Raw genomic sequence first — 12,901 nt, forward strand, 5'->3', positions numbered from 1 at the left:
GCCTTGTGCAGAGGATGTGTATATTGAATGTTTCCATACTAGTGGGGTTTTTTCCCATAGTTCTGTAAGTTGGATTTTATAGTTTTAGAAGTTGACATGGTTTGAACTGTAAAGCTTAGTGTCGTACAGGCCAATTTGCAACTTTTGAGTCTTGGCAGTCTAGGAGTAAAATGTGTTAAGACACTTAAGTAGATCTAGATGCATTAGAAGAGCATGTGAAAGAAAGTATGCACGCCACTAACAAAGGTTAAGATTTAAAAATGGTGGTGACCTGTGAATGGGCTGTATGTGAAAACTAGGCAAGTTTGGGTTCAAGCTTTCAGAATATTAAAATTTAAATACTAAAAATGCAGAAAAGGAAACAACCATTTTTATTGTTTTTGGTGTGATTCATGTGCGATACAGCAGTATGATATGAAGAAAACGCAGGACATCTGTCCCAGTGAAATGTCCTTAACAAACCTTAAGTCTTCAATACCATTTTAAAAAGTCTGCCTTTGCCTCATCTCAGTGAAAAGAAGAGTGTAGGCTTTTTGCTTTCTCTTTTTTTTAGATAAAAAAGAATCAGTAAATTGCTTTATGTTATAATGTATAGAAAGTCGAAAAGCAAGCAGTAAGTGATGAACAGTCTATAATTGCTGGAGATTGAAGATAGTTTATTGTAGGAAATACATTTATGTACCAGTCACAGTTAAAGGAAACGCTAAATTCTCCCAAGATTAGCTGCCAGTTCAAGGTCAGAAGCAACAGCAGGATCCAGAAGGCATGCCTTTGAAGAGAAAGAATAGGGAGTTCTAGTTTATAGCTAAAATACAATTGTATGTTGTTAATATAACATTAATAAGGTCTTTAAGTTTTGTTGGCATTATCTGAGATAATCAGCGTGTTAAAATAGAGTTGAATATATTCAGCTTTAAATCCCTGTTTCTGATGCCACATAAGAAAAATTCAGTATTTAAAATGAGCGTACTTGATGATAGTGTTAGGCTTTGTTTTATTTTTTTATGCTGTTTGTTGGTATGGCGTGTGCTGGCACCACAGTCAGAAGCATAAATCTGCTTACAGACTGCATCAGTCTCATTCACTTCCATCATCTATTCCAGTACCCTCTGGGACACCCATCTTCTCTTTCTTGCCTCTTTCAGAACTGACTGGGTCTAAGAATGGTAGGCCAAAACCGCAGCTGAGCAGTTCATTAAAAAAGCAAATGTGATTTTAATTTTAAGTGGGTATAATTGTACAGTTAACACGAGAATTATTTTCCAGGAACAAAAAAACTGAACACACCCACAATTCTTGTCTTTTACTTGTTCTGAAGTTACTGCTTCAGGTAGCCTCCTTGTTTCTTTTCTTTTCCTTCTCTTTTGTTGTTGATGTAGAGATGCATGGCACCAGTCAATAGAAATAATTTCTTTTTATACTAAGAAGCTGGTGACATTCCTAGATCAGTCTCAGATGTACAGCTAGCGAATGATGAGTGAAAGTTGTAATTTTCTTTCAGTTGTGGTGGTTACGCTAGACCTGATGGAAGACAGTGGGAAGGGCTATACTCACACAAAGCCATGCAGCAATTTAGTCCTGATAGGCCTCTTCCATGCCTTAAGGCTTAGCGAGGACTACTGGTTACAGTGTTTATAACACCCCAGCTTACGTTCCTTTCCTGATCTCCTCCTCATCCTGTTCTCTGTAATGCTTTTCACAGCAGGAGAACAAAATGTTTAAAATGTATGTATGCAGGGGATCACCTGCTCTGCTAGACCTCCCTGAGAGTAAGGAGCCACAAAAATTGTTACTTGATAATTTATCATTTATGTAACTCTCCATTTATTTGGATTGCATCAAGGTGGACATCTGAGTATTCTACTTGCAGAAACAAATGCTCTTTACATGACAGAAATTGTAGAGTCTCTCTGAAGCACAGATCCAGTCTTGCTACACTCCCCTCAGTTGGCATAATCATCTTGCCTTGACTGTACCTTTAGGCATCACTGATATTATTTAGCTGATTCACCTTCTAGAAGCCATCATTGATCTTTTTCCTCAAGCAATAAATCATACTTCCAACTTTAGAACTTTCAAAAAATGTGACCTATTTTTTCCCCTGTGTATCAGTAACAGTAGATCCTCAGCTATTGCTAAAAATGTAAATATAAAAATAAGCATGATGACCAGTTATGACTGATTTAAGTATTGTTAATGAAGGTTGCAATAGTTAGAGAATCTAACGTAGAAGAAAAGTTATGATTTTTCAGTTTGAGAGAACGACAGACAGCAAATCAGTTGGGGATAAAATTATTCAAATCGTTTGGCTAATTTGTCTTGCAAGTTACCAAGCTCTTTGCTGTGGTGATTATCACAGATTTTTCTTTGTTTGGCAGAATGCATTGTTTGCTTAAGCAAGCGGGCAGGTAGTATTCTTTCAAGACCATTTTTATTAGTTTTCAATATACTTTTATCACTCTTCATTTTCTTGCATGGATTTTTTTTTTTTTTAACGTAAATAATGTTGGGAGTCTTTAACCAAACAGCAAGTTTAAAGACTCAAATCCAAGGTATCACTCAATTTCATGAGATATAAATTAGTCTGTAAGACTTTCCCAACTTACCTTAGAATAGTATTTTTTAGCAGCGGCTTGATCTTCCTGTACACCTAGGCCAAGCTGGAGGCATCTCGCCAAGTAGAAAGCAGCCATAGCAACCCCCTTGGCTACATACGTAGGAAGACAATCAGTTACCTTTGCTAGCATATCGATGTCGTCATTTTCTGTAATCCTGTTGTGGAATTTACAGCATTAGGTTAGATAATGCTATTTCAAGCAATAACTTAAGTTGACCGTATATGACTTGACAATGCCTCCTTTCCATTTACATCATTATCCAAAATAAGCATGTGGAAGAAAGGCAAAACTTTTACTTCATATAATTGAGCAACCTCATCTAGTGGAAGATGTCCCTGCCTGCAGCAGGGGGGGTGGAACTAAATGATCTTTAAAGGGCCAACCCAAGCCATTCCATGATTCTAAAATTCCATGTTCTTATTAGGATATTGGCAAATCAGAGCAATCCGAAGATCTTGGACATACTTGAGTCTCAGGTTATAAGACCCACTTATGACGACTACTTAATGACTGTTTCAGCTCACTTATTTTCTTCCTTCTGGATGAATCTGCATGCTGTCACCTTATTTTCAGCATGTTTTTACTAAGAACTGTTTCAAGAATTAGAGAGACAAAGTGAACGTTGTTTTAACTATCAGGCTATAATTACCTAGTGTTGTTACTATAATATTAGGTACAACATTTTCTAAGTGGGAATTGATTTTTTTCTAACTGTTGTCTTAAAACAGAAACCCCCAAGCCCCATGTCCTTTCCAGATACCAAACAGTAATTATATGCTTCTTCACCCATAATTTCAGTTTGTTGTTGTGTCAAATAGTCACAGACTTGACAGAAAAAAGAAAGAAAAGTGCAAGTCGTTTCAGTTTATAGCTACTCCCTATAAATCAGTGGTTATGAAAAATTGTTCTGAAGTAACCCTGTGCAAGTCAGCGCCTGGTAAATCACTTGAATGTGTTGAGAGCAATGTTCGCCAGCCTAATTTGATCCCATTAACAAATAGAGTAACACAACAGAAAACACACCCCAAAGACTTATTAGCAAGAACATTCAAATATAATAACAGTAACCTATTACCTCTTTTATCTTTCCTGATACAGCATTTTTGCCTTCCTTTCCAAAAGACACACAACAGGATGCTGATGCAAATAAAAATACCCGGTCAAGTCAGGCAAAAATTCTAGTTCAGCACAGTTGACTTGAAGAACATACCATAGCAATGGGTAAGTAGGACTGTATGGGATAACAAAATTGTTATCTGAAGTGAAGTATCAGCAGCTAATCTAGACTCCAAATATTAGGCAAGGTTGTACTGTCTATAATCACATAATGTTTGTATACATTATGTAACAAGCTGCATAATTGGTATGAACATAGAAGGACAAACAAATTTTAGCAGAAAAGGTATTGATGCTTGATACAACTGGTTGAACTGCTATGAGATTTTTGCCTCAAGGCTAACTGCAATCCCAATTAAGTGGAGCCATTTCAAGTACAGTGGTAGTATCATTTGGCTTAGAAATTTCATTTCTGGCTGTAGAAGGGGATTTCATTGCTATTTTCTGGAATCACAATTGCAGCTGATGAAGTGTACTGTTCAGTTGTCCAAATAATCTACCATGCAGCATTGACTGGACAGGATGCACTCCAAGCGAGAAGAGCTAGATTAGGCTGCATAGCTATCAGTCTGCTCACAGTGCAAGAGAAAGAAAAGCAGCAGCTTGGAGAGAAAATGATCCTCTTCAGCAATGAGTATAGCAAACAGCATTCATTGCTGAACTACTGAATTACCAGAGCTGCTGCTATGCAGTGGCATATACAGCATGCAGCTTCTGTAAGATGGTAAGTTGCGACATGTTTATTGCTGGGCAGCAGCAGCTTCATAAACATACCACAAAAAGCATGAATGCTGTTGTATGCAGCTTTTATAAGTAGTCAGTTAGTCTATCTGCATCTTATTTCCAGCAAATAAATAATCTGATTGACAGACTGAACTTTTAACATATACTGGCCAGCTCTGGAGGTTTGTCACAGAAATGTGCTGTTTACCAGCTATAGAACTGGCACCAATGTTGCTTTTCTCCTCAATGACTAGTTCAAGACACAGAAACTTGGTACAGACTGGCTATTTTAAATACTGCAGCCTGTAACAGAAGTCGCTATTTCTGCAATACACAAACCACTCCAGACTACGTAGGTGGAGCAGCGAGTCCCACAGTGACTGCCTGTGAAAAGGCCGGTCAGTGCTGCCTGGCTGCGGCTCAGACCAGTACCTCTACACAAGCAGATAATCACCAGAAACTGCTTGCATGCAGATGGCTATTTTGTGGTCCAGGCTTAAAAACACCTATGCAGTATGCATCCCCATAAGCAGCAACTGATAAAAAGCTAAAGGGCAATCACTTGGCACTGTGTGCAGCAGCTACTTCTAGGTCCCAGGCTGTGCTGCTCAGAGTGCTTACAACAGGATCCCACCCAGTGTCAATGCTTGCATTTCCTGTAAAGGACAGAAGAACTGGACCAAAGCACGCTGAGCCACGGAGCAAGGAAATGGTGCGGTGGAAGACAGAGGAGAAATGACATTAAGATGGGGGATGTGGAGAGCGGGACAATACTTGTGGGGGTTTAAAAGGGAACAGTCAAGGCAAGAGCCTAAAGCAGCTTGTGGACTGAGGAGATAGGAAGGCAGGGTTGAGTGTGGGCTTCTACTTGGGATTCTAGTTCAAGGCTGCTTTGCTTCACAGGATCGGAAAGAAAAGTTCAACTGTACCGAACAATTGAGAACCTTACAGTATTGATTTTGTCTGGTTTCCTGTGCCCTCTTTAAAGATGTGGTCTTGCAATTCATTACCTCAACCGTCTCTTGAGTTTGAGAGACAAGAGCATGAACTTAAGTATTTTGAAGTGAGTTTCATGGTCTTACGTGAAGAACTATAATAAAAAATAAAGTGAAATTAACTTCACCTTTTGGCTACTGCAGCAGCTGTTGAGTAAAATTTTCTATTGTAATAATATTCCACCAGATGGCCTTGAGCATAGATGTTTCCACGTTCTGCTGCTTCTCTCAAACACTCCAAAGCAGCCTTAGTGTTTTTACGTATACCTTGTCCATAGAGATACATAACACCAAGTGCACCCTGTGATTCCAGATTTCCATTGCCACATGCTTCTGAATGCCAGAAAAAGGCCTAAACAAGAGGCACAAAGTTGGAGGATGTATTTATTGACTTTAGCTGCTTTTCTTGCATACTGTTTCCGTAAAAGCTTTTACATTAACCAGCCTATGAGAAGTGCTTATACATAAAAGAAAGCAGAATCCTTGTAAGGCTTTTAAACCTGCTTCATTTACTGTCAGAGCTGTCAATCAGTGACACCTGCTTGATTTCTGAAAGGTATCAAGGCTGACAAAACTTCAGTCCATTATATCCTTCCAATTAAAAAAAAAAATGCCAGCTAGCAGTGTCAAGTGAGCCAAAATGAGGAATTCTGGCCATTGTTCATATGGGCTTAAATGGATGATAACGTCTAGCAGTACTTAAAATGCAGTTTTCAGAGTCAAATATATCACTGTACTTGTGCTGTGAAATTAAAAATTAATTGAGACTCATGAAATGCAAAAGTTACAAGTGGGCTTTACCTTCTTCAGATCTTTTAGAACTGACACAGAATAAAGCATTCCTAAAGTACTCTGGGCCTTCACGCTTGCTTTTGGGTTCCCATGGTCTGCAGCAATAAGCCACAACCTAAGAAAACGGGGACAAGGAAAGTTTGAGTAACACAGCATCTTATACTCATCAAGAAAATTACTGCCATTACCTTTCAGCCTCTTTAGTTGACTGCTTAACACCACATCCTTCATAATATGCTCTGCCAAGATTGTATGCAGCTGCAAACTTCAAGTGTCTTGCTTTTGGGGAATCAGTCTCGAGTATTTTCTTCATGTATTCCACTCCCTTTTCCTAAAGTTGAGATATTTTAATTATTACATTCAGACTGGGAAGAGGATGGCATAAAGAACCTGAGAATCCGCTAACTTCTGCAAGGCAGGTAGTATTTCCACTTTGAAGAAAGGCTGAGGCATACTGGTAGGACAGTCTGCAGAATAGTGTCCTACCAAAGCAGAACTGATCTTTGGTTACTGGACAGCCCCAAGATTTTTGACTCCAGCATATTTTTAATGTGAAACATTTCCTTATTAAGGTTAATCTGACATTTTATTACTCTTAATCGATAAAAATTTTCTCAAAAAGATTCTTTGGCTTACATAAATGAATGTCATCCTAAACTTGCTGTTTTCAATTTTAGACTTCTGTAACCTTTCATATTACATGATGTATCTGAAATCATAAAAAAACCTTAACAGAAGGCAAAGTGATACAGTAGCACACTCTGAGGTTCCTCCATTAAAAGTACCTTAGATTCATAATGGACAAAAAAAGATAAACAAGCGAACGGAGAACACTGCATATGAGCAGCTGTATGGTGTATCGTCTGAGGGGCTCATAAGTATTTTGGAAACAAGATTTACACTGCTAGGATTTAGCATGGACAGCCTGTTTAAAAACACTAGAAATAGTCCTTTATAAAAGGTTGCTCTTTTATTCTCCTCTCATATTGTAATATACAAAAAAGAAACAAACTTTACCAAAATGTTTATTTGCAAGTAAATCAATGCGGTAATTATACAGCCATACAGAACAAATGAACCACCTCTAAAACCCAGCAGAGTATTTTCTGTTCTGCTGACAATCCTCTAAGCACCAGACAAGAATCCAGTTTGTTAATACACTGTTTGGTTTCTTTTCTTGCCCTCCTGTCTTGTTACCTACCCTTTCTTTCATCCTCTTTGTATTCTTTCCTCATACTACTCTTTAAGATCATGTTCTCCAATAAATTAATTATTTTCTTCTTATTGTAGCAATTCATTCCTTGTCTTCCTTTTTTGTAATGCAATTCTTCTATTTGAATTCCTCAAATTCTTTATTTTTCTAATGTAAATATACTACTGCCAACTACTGGCAGAAGCACAATCTTCTTTAGCATCCACATTAAGAGACTAGAAAGTACCTTAAAAAACATCTTTGTGTAACAGATGTTTTACACTTTGAAATATAGTTGTTTGGTTTCCATGTTTACACATTTTATTTTCATTTATATATACTGCTTATTAATAAGAAATTAATAGCAATTTTTAAACATAGCTTTCACACAAAGTACAAGCAAGCCCTTAGAACTTGTATTTTAAAATACAAATTATAAGTATTTTTCAGAGAAACCTATTTTATTACAGCTATTTTTGAGAACTTCTTCAGCACAGAACCCTCTCTAATAACGCTTTGTAAACATCTGTACTTTATGAAACAAATTCTCAATCAATGACCTGTTTATTTTGAACTAAATAGTCAAGCTTACAAAGAAGCTCTTAGTAATTATCAGTTAATATTAAAAGAAAAGTAAAAAGTGTACAGCTAGATTACTCACAGGGTCGTCTTTAGTGCCTAGCCCATCATAATGCATTACACCAAGCTGATACATTGCTTGAAAATCCGTAGCCTTGATTTTTTCAAATTGTATTAATGCTTCTTCGTACAACCCCTAGGAAAGACAGAATAAATGATGAAATACACAGAATTAAGAGTATGTACGGCAGCTTAACTCTCCAGTACATATTCTCTTTTTCAACCATGAGCATTTCCCTCGTGAACAAAGAACAAAAAATTGCAACCATAGAAGTGGCAGAAAACAGAGTCAAGTCAGTAGATGGAAGCTCTTAGGACTTTCAAACAAGTTTTCATTGTTTTTATATATATTAAAAAACCCCTAAATATAAGTAGTGGTATACAAACGTCATCTCTGAAACCAAAAGATATTCTGACAACCTTTCTTCCCCTCCCCTAAAATGCCATCTTTTTAATTTAAGGAGATGAGAGTCTTAATTCAGATGCCCTGTCCTATCTATCTGCCATCCCTTTGAAGAGTCTGCTTTTACATCTCAACTAAGGGTTGGTTTCACAAAGACTGAACTCAGATATCTGAAGACTTGATAGACACACCTGTCTGCCCCACATTTCTTACAAAGGCATCACCTGCAACAGCAGAGATACTTTCACTTCTAAGAAAGAATCCTAAAGAGCATTTGCTTCTGCATTAAATCAAAGAAGAAACAATATTTAAAAATATACAGTTAAACAACTGTAATATAACAGTTAACTGAGCCTGGTGTCCTTCCTAAAATATTTTAATGCATGCATCTCAGCATACTAAGTAAAAACAATACTGAAATTGTTCTTCTCTATACTTTTCCTTGAAATTTTCTCTATATTTTGATAAAACGATACCAGACTGCAAAAGCTTAGAACTGAGCAATAGTTTGACAGTAAGTCAAACATCCTCACAATGACAAAACACCCCTTGTTAATACTGTCCAAAATATTAATTGTCTAAACTACTAATTGTCTCAGGAGCTTAGCCGTTATGACTGTGTGGGCTTTGTTTTTTTAAAGAACTCTGGAGAGAAAAAAAAACCCAACAGTGCCTTTTTACAACCAGCTGTCATGAGTATCAGAAAAAGATTCACAGGAGGCACCTGTGCTCACCTTTCCTGAGAATTTAGTGCTATAAGGAGGAGTCATATGGTTCTGATCAGGCAGTGTTTTTTTTTCTAACGTCTGAAATCGCAGTACTATGAGAACATGCATTTTTAAGCACTACAGACATATATCAAAAAAATCTGGAAATTAAAACCTGCTCAAAGAATAAATTTAGGGATGGACAGCAATATATAACATGGGCATCCAAGCCAGCTCATCAAGAAAATCACAGGCCTTCTGCTCCATGGGGTCAGTCTGGATGATGCCAAAGTCAGTCAATTCATTAACGAAAACATTAAGAAGGACAGGACCCAGAAAGCAGAAACCCTGAGTGAGTTAATTCGGTTCCTGCTGCAAACCCTGAGACTGATGTACACTGTGCCACTAGCTGCGCCGAATCCACGCATGTCACTTTTGAAAATACGTTAATCAGCAGTTGTGCTACATTCTTTCCCATCTTCCTGAACTGAGTTATTCTAATTTTCACAAGAAACTGAGGTTTCTGTTCACCTGCCAGCCAGTCTTACACTGTTCCTTAGCATTTACCTTCAACCCTTGATTGATTACCTTCTACCCTTGATTGGCTTAGAGTAGACTTGGTAGTGTAGGTTAATGGTTGGACTGGGTGATCTTAAAGGTCTTTTCCAACATAAACGATTCTATGATTCTATGATTCTACGAAATACACGGGCGACCAATTTTAGCTGAAGTGGGCAGGGACAGAAATCTCAAAGATAACATGTTTCAACAAGTTTCATCAAAAGTGGTGGCTAGGTAGGGAGCAAAGATCGAAGGCTGTGTCTTGGGTCAGGGACCGGTACCACGTAACTGAAAACACAGGTGTGCTGTGTGTGGCCAGTCAGCTGGCCAAAAAACAACTCAGCTTGCAAGTTAGCTGTAGGCATAGGCTGCTGCTTACTTATCTGGTCCTTAGGAGACCTGGGAGGGAACTGGAAGATGCCACTAGATGCTTGGGGAAAGGGTAGGAAAAACGTATTTAGGGGGAACACCTGGTGATTTTCAAGGGAAAAAACAGGCATAGGCATCTCTTGTAGCTTTTTTTAAGGTGTCTCTTTTTCCGCTGAAATGGTATTGAAAATTGTCAGCTTTATAATATTGACTTAAAAGAAGTAGTACCTCTTCATAGTACAGTTGGCCTTTCAGAAAATGTGCCAGAGGATCTCCACCTGCCGTTCTCTTCGCCAACAGCTCCTCTGCTTTTGCAAGTAAAGCAGCATGGCTGCAGTTCTCTGCTTAAAAATGGACACATATTTAGGGGTTTTTTTTCCCCAAACAGATGGAACGGCATCAATAAGCGCACTAAAGGTCTGAAGCTGGTGGTGTCCCCTTTTTTACTGCTTTTTTTTAAAGGACTAAGCTGAAAGAGAGGGCTATTTTATAAAAAGGAAAAGTTCAGTGAAGACAACCTGACCCTTGCGAACGTTAAGTTCGCCATGGCAGAGCTTAAAAGCGAACCTGAACAGAAGAGGGGCCTTCATGTCCCAGAATACCTTTCCACGTCCGCTGGGAAGCAGCGAGGCTGGGGGAGGCCCCCAGGCAGGCCCGGCTGCAGCCCGGCCCGCGGGGCCCCGCCGGGGCGGCTGAGGGGCGGGGGGGGGCTGCGCCGGCCGGCTCCGTCCCTGGCCCCTGGGCGGCGGGCTGGCGGCGGCAGGCCCGGGGCAGGCGCTCGCTGCGCAGCTTCATCCCGCCCCGGCGGCGAGCGGCCTGGCGGGCGGCCCGCAGCCGAGAGGGGGCGAGGGCCGAGCCTGCCCGGCGGCGGGAAGCCGGGCCCGCCCCGCCGGCCCCGCCGGGTAACGGTGACTCGGGAGCTCCGCAGCGGCCCCTGCTGCTGCCGGGCCCCCCGAGCCGCCGGGGGCGGCGGGTGCCGGTGGCGGTTGGCGGGCGGCGGTTGGCGGTTGGCGGGCGGCGGTTGGCGGTTGTCCCCCCTGTTGTCCCAGAGCCCCGCGCAGCCCAGCCCGGACCGCGAGCGGCACCAAGCACCGCTCCATAGCTGGGTCTGGGGGTCCCGCAGCCTTTGACAAGGTAGAAGGAGGAAGATGGGGAAACTAACGTTGGTGTTTTCCCTTTGGGTTTTGGTCCATTTTCCGAAGGAGAGGAGAGTGGCAGCGTCATGTAGGCCAGGGGTCTGTGGAGATAACATTCCTAGTTAATGTCAGCAGACAACGTGAAAATACGTGACGGGATAGGACAGGCTGTGCGGTTTGGGCATCCACTGGACCTTTCCCACTACCTGCCAGTCCTAAACTAAATGCGGAAGGCCAAAATGCTCTGCAGAAAGCGTTTATAAGCAAAAATAGCAGAAACTCTGAATGCAATTCAGTTAAAAGGGCAACAGGCCATGAAACTTCAGTCTAGCAAATGGGCCTTCACTACTTCCAGCAGTCAGAAACTGTTAGTTGTAACATAGTTTGTTTTCCCTTGTATAGATGCTACAAAACTTAGAGAGGTAATTGAGGGAAAATGCTCTTTGAAGCTTGTGTCTCCTGAAATGTAAGGCATTGTTTCCACTTCTGTTGACAGCTTCTGTCTCTTTCTCTTACAAAAAGGGATATGATATCAAAATGCTGCGAGTGCTTTTAAAATCATCTTTAGCTGCGTTCCTAGCTTTTTTTTTTTTTTTTTTTTTTTTCCTCAGATGATCATCCTTCCATTTTTGGCAGTGCAATCTGTTTCTATAGCAACAGGGACAGAGGCAACAGTCAAAGCAGGAGACTAATGCTTGCAGATTTGTGTGGTTAAACCTGTGGGCTCCACGTGATGTTTTCCAACAGTCCCGACTGACTTTAAGTGCCAAAATACTCCTAAAACTCATCCTGATTCATTTTGTGTAGATGATACAGCCTAAGAAGTCTACAGGAAAATAACTTTTTTAAAAGCATGAATTACTTGATTTAACAGGCAGAATGAAGAACAGTCTGTGAAAGCAATGATACCCTTCAGCAAAGGCAATTAACACTGGGCTGTGTTGCTGCTTTGGATGCTGAAGGGTGTGAGGTTCAACAGCACGCCTCGGTTTATCTGACTGCTTACACCCATTTATTAGGATCAGTTTTTCCAATTTCATTTTCTTGATACCTGTGCAAGATGTGTGGTCTGAAATACGAAGTGCAGAGGAATTTTTAGCGAGTTATGTTCCAAGACAGCTGTAGCTGGGAAGCCTTTTCCTTAGGTGGCACATGAGCTGGGCCATACAAAATAGATCAAAATTGTTGCATCTGTGTTTATAACGAATACAAGTATCAGTTATTCAGAGGCAGGAGGGTTTTGCAGGCACTAAGGGGGTGAGCAAAACATGACACGAAGCCCAAGAACTAATTAATAGCAGGAATTTGAAGAGAGTTGGGGCTGGCAGGATGTGAGAGTTTGTGTAGATGGTTAGGCTGGAAAGACGGGATTCCTGGGGTGCAGCGTGAAACCTATGGATTGCTGAGGTAATGTAGGGGAGGGAAGGTCTTCAAAAGAAAACCTCTTGGGCAATTTGAGACTATTTAGTCTTAAACAACTTCTGCATATGTCTGTTTTCAGAAGAGTCTTTACAGTTGCATGAACAATGACTGTGGATTTCTGGCATCTGTGCTGAGGTGTTTCATCCCTAACAATGCACAGGTAGAAGTGTAGGGATTTTATTTGTTTATTAACTAATTTGCTTGGCTAGCTGTTCAGGAAAAAAAATT

At 40.3% G+C, this 12,901-nt stretch overlaps 1 protein-coding gene across 1 annotated transcript; it reads right to left on the minus strand.

The window, feature by feature from the left end:
• Positions 1-703: 703 nt before the first annotated feature.
• On the minus strand, positions 704-10,910 carry LRP2BP (LRP2 binding protein). The gene is made up of 8 exons (XM_075709576.1): positions 10,832-10,910; positions 10,344-10,456; positions 8,098-8,211; positions 6,433-6,575; positions 6,254-6,359; positions 5,581-5,804; positions 2,607-2,772; positions 704-769 (listed from the first exon to the last, which is right to left on the minus strand). Exons 1-8 carry the CDS (start codon positions 10,908-10,910, stop codon positions 704-706), a joined length of 1,011 nt encoding a protein of 336 aa, XP_075565691.1.
• Between the last annotated feature and the right edge of the window lie 1,991 nt (positions 10,911-12,901).

Source organism: Pelecanus crispus, chromosome 4, assembly GCF_030463565.1.
Source record: "Pelecanus crispus isolate bPelCri1 chromosome 4, bPelCri1.pri, whole genome shotgun sequence".
In the NCBI taxonomy this organism is placed as follows: Eukaryota; Metazoa; Chordata; class Aves; order Pelecaniformes; family Pelecanidae; genus Pelecanus; species Pelecanus crispus.

What these genes read in the sequence shown, in the direction of transcription:
- LRP2BP (XM_075709576.1), bottom strand. Translation starts at nt 10,910, where the DNA reads ATGAAGCTGCGCAGCGAGCGCCTGCCCCGGGCCTGCCGCCGCCAGCCC. An exon ending in TAGGCACTAAAGACGACCCT is followed by an intron (nt 6,576 to 8,097) that starts GTGAGTAATCTA and finishes TCTCAACTTTAG; the next exon opens with GAAAAGGGAGTGGAATACAT. An exon ending in TTCTAAAAGATCTGAAGAAG is followed by an intron (nt 5,805 to 6,253) that starts GTAAAGCCCACT and finishes CCTCTTGTTTAG; the next exon opens with GCCTTTTTCTGGCATTCAGA.